The sequence below is a fragment of the Crocuta crocuta genome, unplaced genomic scaffold, assembly GCF_008692635.1.
Source record: "Crocuta crocuta isolate KB4526 unplaced genomic scaffold, BGI_CrCroc_1.0 scaffold82, whole genome shotgun sequence".
NCBI lineage: Eukaryota > Metazoa > Chordata > Mammalia > Carnivora > Hyaenidae > Crocuta > Crocuta crocuta.
In genome coordinates this window covers 213070-226196 of record NW_027528352.1, presented here as the reverse complement: position 1 = coordinate 226196, position 13127 = coordinate 213070, and the positions used below count along the sequence as shown (strand labels likewise).

At 52.4% G+C, this 13127-nt stretch overlaps 1 protein-coding gene across 1 annotated transcript in view; it reads right to left on the bottom strand.

Moving 5' to 3' along the window:
- Positions 1-12518, bottom strand: part of JAG1 (jagged canonical Notch ligand 1) — a 35464-nt gene extending 22946 nt beyond the window's left edge. Inside the window, exons 1-4 of the mRNA XM_077753746.1 lie at positions 12381-12518; positions 11774-12133; positions 11374-11679; positions 2856-2907 (exon numbers count right to left, since the gene is read on the bottom strand). Coding sequence (XP_077609872.1) covers positions 2856-2907; positions 11374-11679; positions 11774-12133; positions 12381-12518 — 856 coding nt within the window. The remainder of the gene's footprint in view (positions 1-2855; positions 2908-11373; positions 11680-11773; positions 12134-12380) is intronic.
- Between the last annotated feature and the right edge of the window lie 609 nt (positions 12519-13127).

Below are 13127 nucleotides of genomic sequence, written 5' to 3'. Positions count from 1 at the left end.
ACACACACACACACACACACACACACACACACACACACACACACACACAGACTACCTGGGCTTTGTCTGGCCCATGCTCTCTGCAGAGCTAATGGGAGAAGGAATTCTTAGTCCTAAAGCTCAGGGCTCTGCCTCTAATCTGAAGACAGCAGATCTCCAACTGGTTTGGCCCTCACAGATTAGCCAGCTCCATCTGGGTTGCAACACATCCTTAGCCTCTGCCCTCATGTAGTACAGTCCCATGGGAGGCACAGAGAGTGAGGACAGTAATAGGCAAAACCTTCCAGCCTACACAAACAGTGCATGCAAAGGCCCTGTGGCAGGACAGAATGTGATGGTACACTTAAGGACAGAAAGAGGACTGGTGGGACAGGACCCGAACACGGAGAGGGTAGATGACAGTGTGGCATGCAGGATCGAGCCAGCAGGGAAACAAGATGGCTGTGCAAGGCCTTTTGGGTCACACGGAGATCTGTCCCAAGAGCAACAGGAAGCCACCAAGGGGCTCTTACTGAAGATGATAATGGAATCTAATCAAGATGGACACCAGGACCTAATAGAAGATACAATATGTCAATCATATGTCGGGTAAAAAGACCAGGATAGCAGGAGAGTGTAGGACATGGGAAGGGGACTGCAGTAGATACGGATGGGCTAATGTGGCCCTAGGGGAGGACTTCAGGTGTTGGCAGGCGGGGACGGGGACCAGGACGGTGGCAGTGGACACCGCAGGAGGTGGCAGGAGTCCCAGTGAAATGTTGGGGAGACGTTCAGAACCTGACGGTGGGTCAGATATGGATGCTAAGGGAAAAGGAGGCACATAGGGTGTCTTCCAGACTTCTGGCTCACGGTTCTACGTGTTGAAATGCTGGTGCTAGTGGTCCATGAAGGGCCCTAGGCAGGATCTCATTTGGAGAGAGAAGATGCCAAATTTGTTCCTGAACATGCTGAAGTCAAGATTCCTCGGAAGCACTGTAAGAAGAGTGGCTGAAAAAAACAAGTGAGTAAAGCACTCCCTCCTCTCTTGGGTTCACAAAGGGAGTTTCAGTCACCCGCATGCACTGGGCACTCCATAACTTTGTGGCCACTCCTTTCTTCTAGAATAGAGGTCTGAAGTTCTTTATCCCTGCCCTAAGTGCCGTTCCACAGATTTGGTTACTCCCTGCCCAGCAAGGAGATGACCCCAGAATCCAAAACCAGGGCCACCCTGAAATGGAGACAACCGTAGGCAACTCTAGATGGCCATCAGCTTCCCAGGGCACAGCTACCTGACCTGTGGGTGATGGAGGACCCAGGGGGGGCTCTGCGGGTGCTAGGGGGTCCCCCGCAAACTCGAACAGGTGTCCTGATCCAGCTCTTACCACGAGCCAGGATCTCAAGGATGTTCACTATATCAGATCGTTTTAACATCCAAAAGGGAAGGAGAAAAGGACCACATGTACACCAGAGGATCTCAAGAGTCTATTTCCTTCCCTCCCCAGCCCCCGTCTTCCCCATGCTTAGTTACCACTGCGACCAGGTCACAGTGACATAACACTCAATCTCCAACGTTTGTGTCAGGGGAGGGAGGAGAGAACAAACAGGTGTCTGTGACCCTGACTGGTCATATGACACACAACCAAGGCTGGTTACCACCCTCCCCTCCTACCACACCACAGTGGGACAGAGGTGACCCTTGGAGAGAAAGGCCACAGATCTGGGCTTCGGATGTCAAAGCAAGAAGGGGGATCCAAGAGGCCTGGAGCCTCTGGCTCACCACGGCTCAGCAAGGACTATGTGGCCCCAGGTGGCCATACGAGCCATACGCAGCGTCAGGCAGCCCACCTAGCAGGCAGCAAGCCCCCACTGTGCCCGCTCTGGGCATGCACCATTCTCAGATTCAATTAACAAACAAACAAACAAAAAGCATGAGGAGTAAATGAAAGGAAATGTTATCAGCAACAAAAACAAAAACAAAGAAAGGGTGAGATAAAGAAGCAAAAGAGAGAAGATACTCAGAGAATGGAGGGCAATGTTGGATCAACCGTTCCTCCTGTGCAGACTAAGGGATTGCAGCGCGAATCATGGTTTTCCCAGGACAACCTCCCAGACCCGCCTCGCAAAAAGGGAATGCACAGTTTGAGCGAGTGAGAGAAAACATTTTTAAGTTACATGTAAGGAGCGAAGACTACACCTTATAAGCCAGGCTGCTGCCAGTTCCAGACACCCCCTCAGTGGCTTCCCCACCAAAAGCCACCCCTCAAAGCTTCTGAAAAGCAGCCTGCACTGAAACAGTCATCTTTCAGAAGGGGCCAGGCAGGTGTTGGTGCCTGTGAGGCTCTGGGATTCCACTTCAATGAAAGGTCTGTGGCACACAGTGTGGGAAAGAAACCCTGACCGCTTAGAAGCTCACCTGCCCACTAAGTGAAATTCAAGGTCGGCGTTTAGATTTAGAGCCCAGCGCCACCTCCGCAGGCTTTATCTTTCTGATGAGAGATTAAACACTCACTTAAAGTTTAAATGGACTTTTAAAAAGTCACCACTTTGATCCTTTAGCAGTCTACAAGGTTTTAACGTTGTAAAACCATTAAGATCTCTATCCCAACGATAATCTAGGTCCCTTAGTCAGGGACGGAGTTAACTGGGAATCTGTCCTGGCTACTTACTATTCCAAGCGGACATTCTGAGCAAGGTTATGGAAAAGACTCCATGGAGCGGTCCACCTGGGGGTACGGGCTCGGGGGGCAGGTGGCAAAGAGTGGTACAAGTCCTCTGAAGCATTCAGGAGACAGATGCAGCTCTGACGCTGCTGTTCTCCAAGTGCGGCGCTTCCACAAAGACGCACCTAGAGGAAAGCTCCTTGCTGTGATACTTACGGACAGTGTCATTGCTGGAATCCCACGCCTCCACAAGCAAAGTGTAGGACCTCTGCAACACAGATAAACAACAGCTTAGTATTCAGAAATAGAGGTCAGGGCCCAAACGTCCACCTTGTTTGGCTTCCCCACACACCCTGCCAAACAGAACCGCAAAGTCAAAGTGACAACTCTGTTTGCTGTGGAATTGAGGTCACCCAGCTCCCCTCCCCGGCACCCACCCTCAGGGCAATGCCTTCCACCTGGCGGGGGCCCACTGTGGTCAGTCATGGTCATCGTATGCAAACAGCCCAAAGTCATGATGAGGAAATGCCACCTCCCTATATGTGAACACTATACAGTTTTCCAAAGTGTTCCAGACCCTAACTCTACCGCATGAGAAAAACACACAAAGAATTTATTCTAAGCTAACCTAACCAGGTATTTGTACCGGGGGAGGGGAGGCCCCCTCATCCAGTGAGGAGGGCCGGGTATTGCTAAGGTTACACTTTGGGCACTGGTGGGGCAGTCCCTAGGGAGGCCCCCTTTTCCTTTTCAGAACCCCTTTGAAAGCCCTGTCTGTGTGAGACCATCTCGGCTCCCACAAGTATCAGGTGACTGTAGGAAGCAGGAGGGGGTAGGTGCAAAGAGACTAAGACAAAGGCGGGGACCTAACTTGGGGTGTTTAGGGGGCAGACTCTGGGGACCAGAGTACAAAAGGGAGAAATAGCCACACACCCATGCGTTATAGCTATTGATGGACTTATCTGTCAATAAGATCTAACATTCCAGGAATAATCAGAGTCCACTAACTAAACAAATTCCCTGGACACTGGCAGGATGCCAGCTCTTATATTGAAGGCACCTTTTATCTTCCAGGCTTATCTCAGAATTCCACCTCCCCCCACCAAATTCAAGCCATTAGCAAATTCCCGCTTTTACTCAAATCTTCATTTGTAATTTAGAATAAGGTCTGTCTCACAAAACACCAGGGTTTAAATAAGCCTACTATCTTGGCGCTGGAGAAACAGATCTTGGGGGGAGGGGTGGGGAGGAAAGGCACATGAGCCCTTCCTCCTCTGTGTCCCCACGCTGTCACTGTCAGATACCAATGCATCGGAAATAGTGTGCATCGCTCAAATAACCCCGTGCCACCAGACACACAGACATGAGAAGGCACCCACAAGGTGAAGGCAAAAATGGAACACAACGGAAAAAAAGGAGCCTAATTCATAACTCTAGACAAGCTTATTGCTCACACAGAGACACAGCATGCCGTCTCTGAATATAAAAATATCTTGTGATAGACCCTGCCTTGGAATTCAGCCGAAATATGTTTCATACTCAAAGCAGAGCCGGATTCCATTTCGTTCACTGATAACTGTGGGAAAATGCTCCGAAAAGCAAGCAAAACCAGGCAAGCCGGGGCACATACCCAGCCCTCTCCTGTTTGGTGGCCACGGGTCTAAATTCATTGTTGTCGTCGTTAATATTTTATTAGTCAAAGTTACATCTTATTTACGGCCTGATAGTTTCCTAGGACTTCCTACAAATTACAGGACTCTTCCCTGAGAGAAGCCAGAAATTACATTTCTCTACTGACTGGAGGTGAGAGCCAGATTCAAATGTGGCCAGATGTGTATTCTGTATAATTAAGCCCTTCTTTTGCTGGCCATGTGCAGACCCACGTTCTACCCTTCCATGTATTGTTGTAATGAATCCTCTGATTAAATGCATTGATACCCATAGTTCTGACAGACTTGCACAAGCACTGAACACGGAACATCCACAAACCCCACAGGAAGGAGAAGGCGAGCCGGGACGGAGCTGGCATGACAGTCTTAACTCTGCTTCCTGCTCAGAGAAGGCAGCATCCTTCGAACTTACACGACCAAGCTGTGTACCCGGCTCATCCTCACCAGAACCGGGGAGAGCTCAGGAGTTGCTGACCAACACCACACAACCCTGAAGGTTGGGTGGCACACAGCCCTGGACAGGGTGTCCTGATCCTCCATGAACTGCCTTTTCGGAGGTGGACCTGGGGGGAGGGCCGGGGGCTTCAGCGCGGGCAACAACGCCTTGCCAAAAAAAAAGAAAAAGCCCTAGCGTGTCTCTCTCTTCCTGGTTTCTGAGAAGGGCTTATGGTTCTGGGCCTCACCTCCTGGGGCAGGAGGATTCCTCCCACCCACCCTTCAGAAGAAAGGATTCCCTCCAAGGCCCCTATTAGGAGGCCCTCTTACCTCCCACTCCATCCCCACACTATAGATCAACAATCAAGATAATTTGGTAGTGATTATTAGTTGCTAGGAACTTTAATTTTTCCCAGGCCCACGCTTGACCTCTGTACATCCCAGAACATACATCCAGACTCCGAGGTTCGGACCATGCACTTTATACATACTAGGAGGACAGTACCAGGCCAAAAATCAGATGCAATCAATCTGCTATGATCATGTCACACCCAATTTGTCACTGCAAATCTGACACCCTTTACCAGAGGAGGCCAACTCACCGGGCTACCCCCATCACTTGGAAAGAGGGTGCCAGGCCAGATGATGGGCAAGTGTTCCGTCTTAACAAGCTCCTACAAAAATACCACCCATGAGAATCACAAATAGCAAATACCTGGATTTTTCTTGGATTCAAACTACAGAGGTAAGACTGGAAGAATCCCCTTGCTTTCATCTTTTCTCTTCCATCTCCCCAGAACAGCAGCCTAGGGGGCAAGCAGGAGGGATGGGCAGCTAACACAACTTCAGTCTGGGCCTGGGCCCCTTCCCACCTCCAGGCCCAGGGGATGCTGGCAACAGCGGCTGGTTCTTCTCATGCAGCAGGAAAGAGGGACAGCCAGCTTTCTGAAGGACTTCTGCGGCCTTTTACCTAGAGGAGGGTCCTGACCTCAAAATCCCAAGGCATCCCAGGGCCCCAAGGGCCTCCTCCCGCTCCCAGGCACCGTGGCTGCGGGAGGGCTGTGTTCTGTACCCATCCAACTCCTCGGTGGTTACCTTGGCACCGGGCAAAGTGGTAAGCACTTAATTGCCACATTAAGAAGGGGGATGTAAGAAACAAAGGTAATTGTGTTGGCAGCTGGGAGCTTCCTTTTCCTGGCAACGGCGGCAGCCAAACCAAGCCCTGAGAAGAGGCTGCTTCCATTCCTGCCAAGCTGACGGACACAAACAAACCGCCATCCAAACGGCACGCGTGCGGCGTCCAAAACCCCAGGCCACCGCGACAGGCGGCCTAGGAGCGCACACCCTGGGAATGCCCGATGTGCCCAGGGGGCCATTGTGCGAGTCAGTCGGCCCCGGGGTTTGTCTGGGGCCCTGTACTCTGCTGACTCAACTGTCGCTTCCTGTCGCGGGCCCTGTATTAGCAGTATTTTTGGAGAGGCCTCATTATTCTCTGTAATCCTCATTTCAGTCAATTCGGCCACACTATTGTCCTGCTTGCGTCTGGGTGGCCACAGTATAAAATATTCCAGTCACAAACATATCAAATAAAGGCTTCAGAGATCGCATGTGTGGGCACACGCACGCTCGCAAGAACAATTCACGTGTCACAGGGCAGTGGCGAGGGGAGGCTTGAAGAAAGGACAACTGCCCCACAGCATCCAAGCTAAGACGACTTCAGTTGTAGACAGCAATTTAGTGTGCAGGGCTTGACATTTCAATAGAGTCCGATCTGGTTACAAAGGGCGATTTTCTCATGAAAGCCCACCTCAAAGACTCACCGAGTGGGCCCCAGAGCTCATATCCAGATTGGAGAGGCTCAATGAGATGCCCCCACCCCCTTTCCCATCATTACCCTTACCTGTTTGAAAAGCATCCCACTGATAATTAAATGCACCAGTTACAAAAGGGTGGCGAGGTTAATAGATAGAATACCGAGAAACCAGCCAAGCACAACCGTCCGGTTCACACAGAGCAAGCCTGAACAAGAAGCCTTTCTACTTATTTACCAAAAGTGCACAAAAACTGGGCTGAGCTGGTAGAGGACTCTGAATGTTGGACTATTTATTATACCACTTTTAACCACTGGGAGCCACGTTGCAGAATTTCTTCCCTGCACACACACAGCACCACTGACAAACGTCGCCGGCCCCATAAAAACAAGGGCCACAGGGCAGGACAGTCCATGCAGTGATCAGAAACCAGCAAAGAAATCACAACACAGCCCCTCAGCACCACGAGCCAAGAGAAAGGCGGAACATTTCTGAATGTAGAACCCTATCTCTGCCTCTGCTACCGTCCTAGAAAACATGAGAATCATCACATCCTACTACATCTTCCTAAAGTTGAAAAATTGGTTCAGCTTATTCGGTTCTAGTTTTTTTTTTTTTTTTAAGTATATTTAAAAGCTGGAACCAAGTGTCACTTCTATCAGCTCAGAACCTAACCTACAGGGTTAACAGGTGGGGAGAAGGAACATGCTTATAAGAAGTGTACTAAGGGGGAATGCTTAGGAACATTTGCCTTTATGGATTATCATGCTAATTGTATGCACATCCAGATATTATGCATTCTTACATTGTAACTAATCTTGAAAAGCCTGACATTGGAACCAAGTTCTGGCCCTTTCCAATGGGCTGGTGGCTGCTATGAACCCAGCCAAGGCCTCTGTTTGCATTCTTGTTTTCAAATTGGGAACACGAAGACTCCTTGTTGCCTTGGCTTCACTTTTTTTATGAATAACATTTCTTCCTCTGTGCTAAACCTTCCATATGCCTTCTATCCAAAGAGTCCCTTACCACTCTTCACTATAAAGATTTTAGGCAGCGTTCAGATCACTGGTTTCCAGAGAGGGGACGTGCCTGTAAGTGACTGCTGCCAATCCTCCTTACCCATCCAGCTCCCCAAGAACCTTGATGCCAAAAGCTTCACTGTTCTCTACAAATGTTTGGAGTCCTTGTAGAATTATGGGTGTGGAGTTGGTGGGCTGCAAACTTCTATAAGTACTGGAGGTTTGAATAAGTTGCTAAGAAACAAGACAACAAGGAGCAAGAAAACACAGAAGTTTACATCTAGAGGAGAAAAAAAAAATTAAAAACCAAGTACCTTGCAGAGGGATTTCATTTGGGGATCAGCCACTCTGCAGACACTTAGCACAAAGTGAGTGCAGCTCGACTTTCCCCCAAGCCTGGTTTTGCAATGCAGACCTGTCATTTCATCACTTTAATTGGACATAGGTGTCTGGGGGCAGAAGAGGTTTTCTCCACATAAGGAAATCCCTTGCTCTGAGCCCTTTCACTCACGTGTGTTTGCATGCATGCATGCATGATATGGCCACATGGGTTGCACATACTGGCTGCAGAAAGGAGCCAGTTCAAATGAGAACCCCATTTTTCCAGCCTCTGCGTGTCCACGCCATACCTGCAGAGGCTCAGGGACCAGGAAATACGGCAGATGGCATTAAGGCAAGGACATGTCAATTACATTCTGTGATTAACCTTGTGGCATCTGATTTGCCCAAACCCCTGGCAGTTGCTCAATTGGGCCTTAAGTGCAAAGGGGGCCAAAGTTGGCATCACTCTGGTATGCAAGAAACACACTTCATTGGATATTCCTGAAAAATTCAGCTGCTCCCAGCAAGCCTTTTATCATTGCCAATGGGATTTAAATAGGAGGCCAAGGGATCAGACACCTCAACCACTTCCCACAAAGTTTCTCTAGATTCGTTTCACTGCAGAGCATGCAATGGATCAATACAGTGAACTGGGGTTCTGGAGTTCCTAAAAAGCTTTTGGGGCTGGGTAGTAGTAACTACACTATTGTATTCTTAATAAGCAGGTACTACTGGAATTGAGCACTAATTTGGGGAGGTGTAACTTAACCATTTCAGTGATTTATAAATGGTTATTCCCAAATCACTTCCCATTGAGCCCAATTACCTTCCATAATGTATGTTCTATCACTGGGTCCCCCTGATTGGAGGGTCATAAATCAGGCCAGTTGCTTCAAGTCAACTGAAGCAGCACTGGTATGGGGATTTGAAGTCACCAATGAGAACCACAGGACTGGAGCTGGGACAGCAGTCATCAAGTGGGACATAATCAGATACTACCCGATGGGCAGGCCCACCTCTACAGAGCCTCCCACGTGCACACTGGAATGTGGACTAGATTTCAAATGTGACCGAATTATTTCCTCTTCTTCCTCTCTAGAGCACGAACAGTTATTTGATTGGGGTCACAATCCCTTACAAAAGACAGGAATTACACCACCTTCTAAACTGACCTACTGTGCACCACGAACCAGGATTCTTCCACTGTCCGCTCGTTTGGGAGGACCCATGTGGATAGTAACTAAGGGTAGGGTCAGGGGCTCAAGTGGCTAGGAGTCCAAGGCAGTTTTGTTCTTTTTTTTTTTTTTTTTAAAGACCATATGGTCTTTCCATCTCGAATTTAAGTTTAGTTTTTACCTATTCAAGAAAGTCAGTTCTAGATAGACATGCTTATTAATGTTTAATTGCCAAACTGAATGAAGCTGCACTAACTACGTCAATACCTAAGTGCTTTCCCTTCAGTTAACACTCACCCTGGAATCATTCTTGAAAGTTACAGAGTGTGGTGTTTCTCCAATCACACTCGGGAAAATAAACTAAAACAATACACCTAAACTCCACTTACTCTTGGGAAGTAAAGCTTATGTTTCACAGCAAGCCAGGCCTTTGAGGGGGGGCAGGGTGGAGACTCATTTATGAGTGATACACGCACTTGGCCCAACTTCAAAAGAACCACACTCAGTGGAGCCCCAGCGGTCTCCCCATTCTAGAAAAGCCGAGTCTATTTCATGGTTGGTGACCCGTGGGCCCTGAAACCACAGAAGAGCACCAGCAAATCAATCGTCTCCCTGCCCCACACACCGCTTCCTGCTCATTCCCTATCTAGGGCTCTGCCAAGTGTCAAATGGGGACAGACACACACCTTCTAGGTCACTTTCCAGAGCCAGCCGGTGGGGAGCAAGTCTCCCTGTTCTCATCCAAGCAATTCTCTGACCCTACTCTCCAAAGTGAGCCTCAGCCAGGCCTGCGGCTTTTCCACATCACTAATAAGATTCCTTTTATGGTCTTGTGAAAAGCAAGGGGCTCCAGACTGATCCTCAGGAGGGTGGAACCACCTGCAAGCCCCTTCCCCCTAAACTCCAAACACAAGTTCAAGGGCAGTCAGTATTCACAGTTAACTCTCAGGCCCAGTCAGATTAAAAAATGGCCAGCCTCTTTAAAGTTCTCCCTAGTAGGGGATTAACAAACAAGATAAACAGTCTTTGTAAAATTGAAATCCCACAACAGACACAGCCCTCCATTCTCAGAGAACACCACATACCACAGGTTTTTATAAGACCCTTTTAATGGCATGTTTCTGATAACTGTCTTATCTTGCCCATGGCAGAGGGCACTTTATAACACCAGCTCCAGTAAATATGGGCCTTGAGAGCCACCCCAAGATACACACACACACACACACACACAACACGGACACACCAAGGTACCCTCCCCTTCGCTCCCCTCCCGGGGATGCGAATCACAGCCGGAGCCTGCGGGTAGGAGGCAGCAGAGTGCACCCCAAGAGAGCACGTGGTGGAGAGTATTCCCCCCGAGCACTGAGCCTCTCTCCCCCCCACCCCCACTAAACCGCCCACCGTCACAAACTGGGCCAAGCCCCAGTCCTGGCGTTGAGCCACGCCTCCCGGACAGCAGGAGCTGAGCAGAGGGCACGAGAATTTTCCCCTTTCCTCTCCTTCTGCAATCACACTCCTCTTCCTTCTACCCAGTTTGGGATGTTGCAAGGGCCTCGTTGCAGAGCCGGCCAGCCGGCCGAGCGGCACCCGGGCGGGGGTCCACGCACTTGCACTCTCAGTGGCCGCCCCTAGCAGGCCCCCCCACCTCCAGGCCTTGACACGCCCCCGGAGGCTAGTGGGGGCCGGGCGCCCGCCGGACGAGGGCGCACCCCCGCCCTTCCCGGGGAAGTTTGCAAACACAGCTGGTTCCAGAGCCCGGGAACCGCTGGAAGTGAGGCCACAAGGGCTACACCGCGCGGGGGCGAGGGCAGGAAGGGGCCGGCAGGGGGCGGAGGCTCTCGGGTTCACAGCTCCAACCAAGNGGAAGGCCACGCCCGCCCTCCCGGCCGCTCACGAGAAAGTGGAGGGTGCGGATTCGGACGGCGTTCGAAGGCCAGCACTGTGCCGCGTCGCCTTCTATGGCGCATCAGGTTTAATTGGTTACGCAAAGATCATCTATAATGACCTCCTGGCTCCGGGCGGGGTCACTCTAGGGCCTTCAAGTTGCAAGTTTAAACCGGCCTTCCTGGGCGCTTTGCCCCACAAACCCCTCTGGGCTCCCCACCTTTGTGCGCTTAGCAAAACGCCACGAAGAAAGGGCCTGCTGAGATCGGACTATAAGATCTCGGCTGCCCAACACCCCACCCCACCAGACTTTCCCAGTTAACTCGGAGTCTCAAGCCAAGGTCCTTTAAATCCCTCTCACAAGAGAGCGGCGCGGGTGCGGACCGCGGCGGGCCTCCCGCACCGCGTCGCGCACTCACCGGCCACGCGAAACTGAAAGGCAGCACGATGCGGTTGCGTTCGTTGCCACGACTGGCCTTGAGATTGAAGGTGTTGCCCCCGATGACAGGCGTGGAGCCCGAGCCGAAGCTGCAGGGCCCCCCGGCCGTGACGCGGGACTGATACTCCTTGAGGCACACTTTGAAGTACGTGTCACACTCGTCGTGGGAGCATTTGCGGTCCCCCGGGTTCCGGACGCCGCCGCAGCAGTTCCCGTTCTGCAGCTCCCCGTTCACGTTCTGCATGGACAGGATCTCCAACTCGAACTGGCCGGAGGCCCCGCACACCTGCCGGCGAGGGAGGGAGGGAGGTCAGCGCAGGGGAAAGTTGTTTTCTTCGAGGGTGGAAGTAGCGACTCCCTCCCCGCCCGCCCGGACGAACCCTCAGCGCCAAGTGAAAATANCGGTGAGGACACAGCCCCTGGCCCGCCGGGAGAATACATTTAGGAGGCCGGGGGCTCCCCCAGACCCCGGTGCAGCCTCTCGGGCTCCCGGCCCAGGCGGGGAAGCCGAACGCCCGAGGGCTCCCGAGCCCGTTCCAGACGCTCAACCGCAGGCGTCCAAAGCGCTGCGAGGGAAAGGAGAGGGCGGGCCGGGAGGGAGGCCCAGCGGGCTCCTGCCTAGGCNGCCGCTGCCGACGCTGCTGCTCGCGCTGGTGCTCCGACCGGTGCTGCCGTCGCCGCTGCCCCTGCGGCCGCCGCGTCCCGGCTCTAATATACTCCGCGGATTGGAGCATGCACGACTGGAAAACAACACCACTTTTCAAAAGCTCTTTCAAGAGCGGCGCGTTCCAGAAGGCAAAGGGCCCAGCCTCCTTTTATTATTCTGATCGCTTCTTTGAGGCGCACCCCCTCCTCTTCCACCTCCCGGCTTTCTTTCCTTCTCTCGCGCTCCCCTTCTTTTATTATTATGATTATGCGCAGCCTTTTATTCCCTTTCAGATCAGCTGCTTAGAAATGAGAGAGGGAGGGGAGGGAAAAAAAAAAAACCCGAGCCCAGCTCGCGGGTCGGCCGCAGGTAACACAATGACGCGTGCCCGCCCGGCTCTCGGAGAGGGACTCGGAGAGCCCGTCTGGGAGCAGCGGCCCGGGCTGGCCACCTCTACCCTGCGCGCGGGGCCGGCGCATGCGCGCTTATTAATATTCATGAGGGGCGTGTCGTACAAAGGACACGCCCCTTTCCTCCAGTTGATGGGGAGGGGGAGTTCTGGGAGGAACTTGGAAGGGGCTGGGGGGCTCAGCGACGCGCTCTACCGCCCAGACTTCGCAGGGCCCAACGCAGACCCCCGCCCTCGGGAGCTTTGGGCCAGGCGGGAAGGGGGACAGGGTGCGGCGAGGAACTTGCTAGGGCCCGTTGCTCAGGGCCGCGCAGGGCCCTGTAGATAGCTGGAAGCCCCCTCGAACGCCTCGGGTCGGGCGCCTGTGTCGGCCCGTCGGGGCCNGGGGCAGGCGCTGCTGGGAACTTCGAAAAACTTTCCCGGAGCCAGGCTTGCCGCAGATTCTAGGGGAAGCCTCGGCCGCGCCCCACCCCCTCCGAGATCCAAGTCTGCGAAGTCCCGTAGGGCTGGCAGCTTCTTTTACAAACCGTGCCAGGGCGGAGGCTAGGGGAAACCGAGTGGGGGAGGGCGACGGACACGCTGGGGTCCGCTCAGGTTTGGGGAGGGGCTGAGGGAGATGCTGATGAGCCTGGGCTCACACCAGGCTGGTCCCGCTGCCCAGGCCGCAGTGCTGGGATTG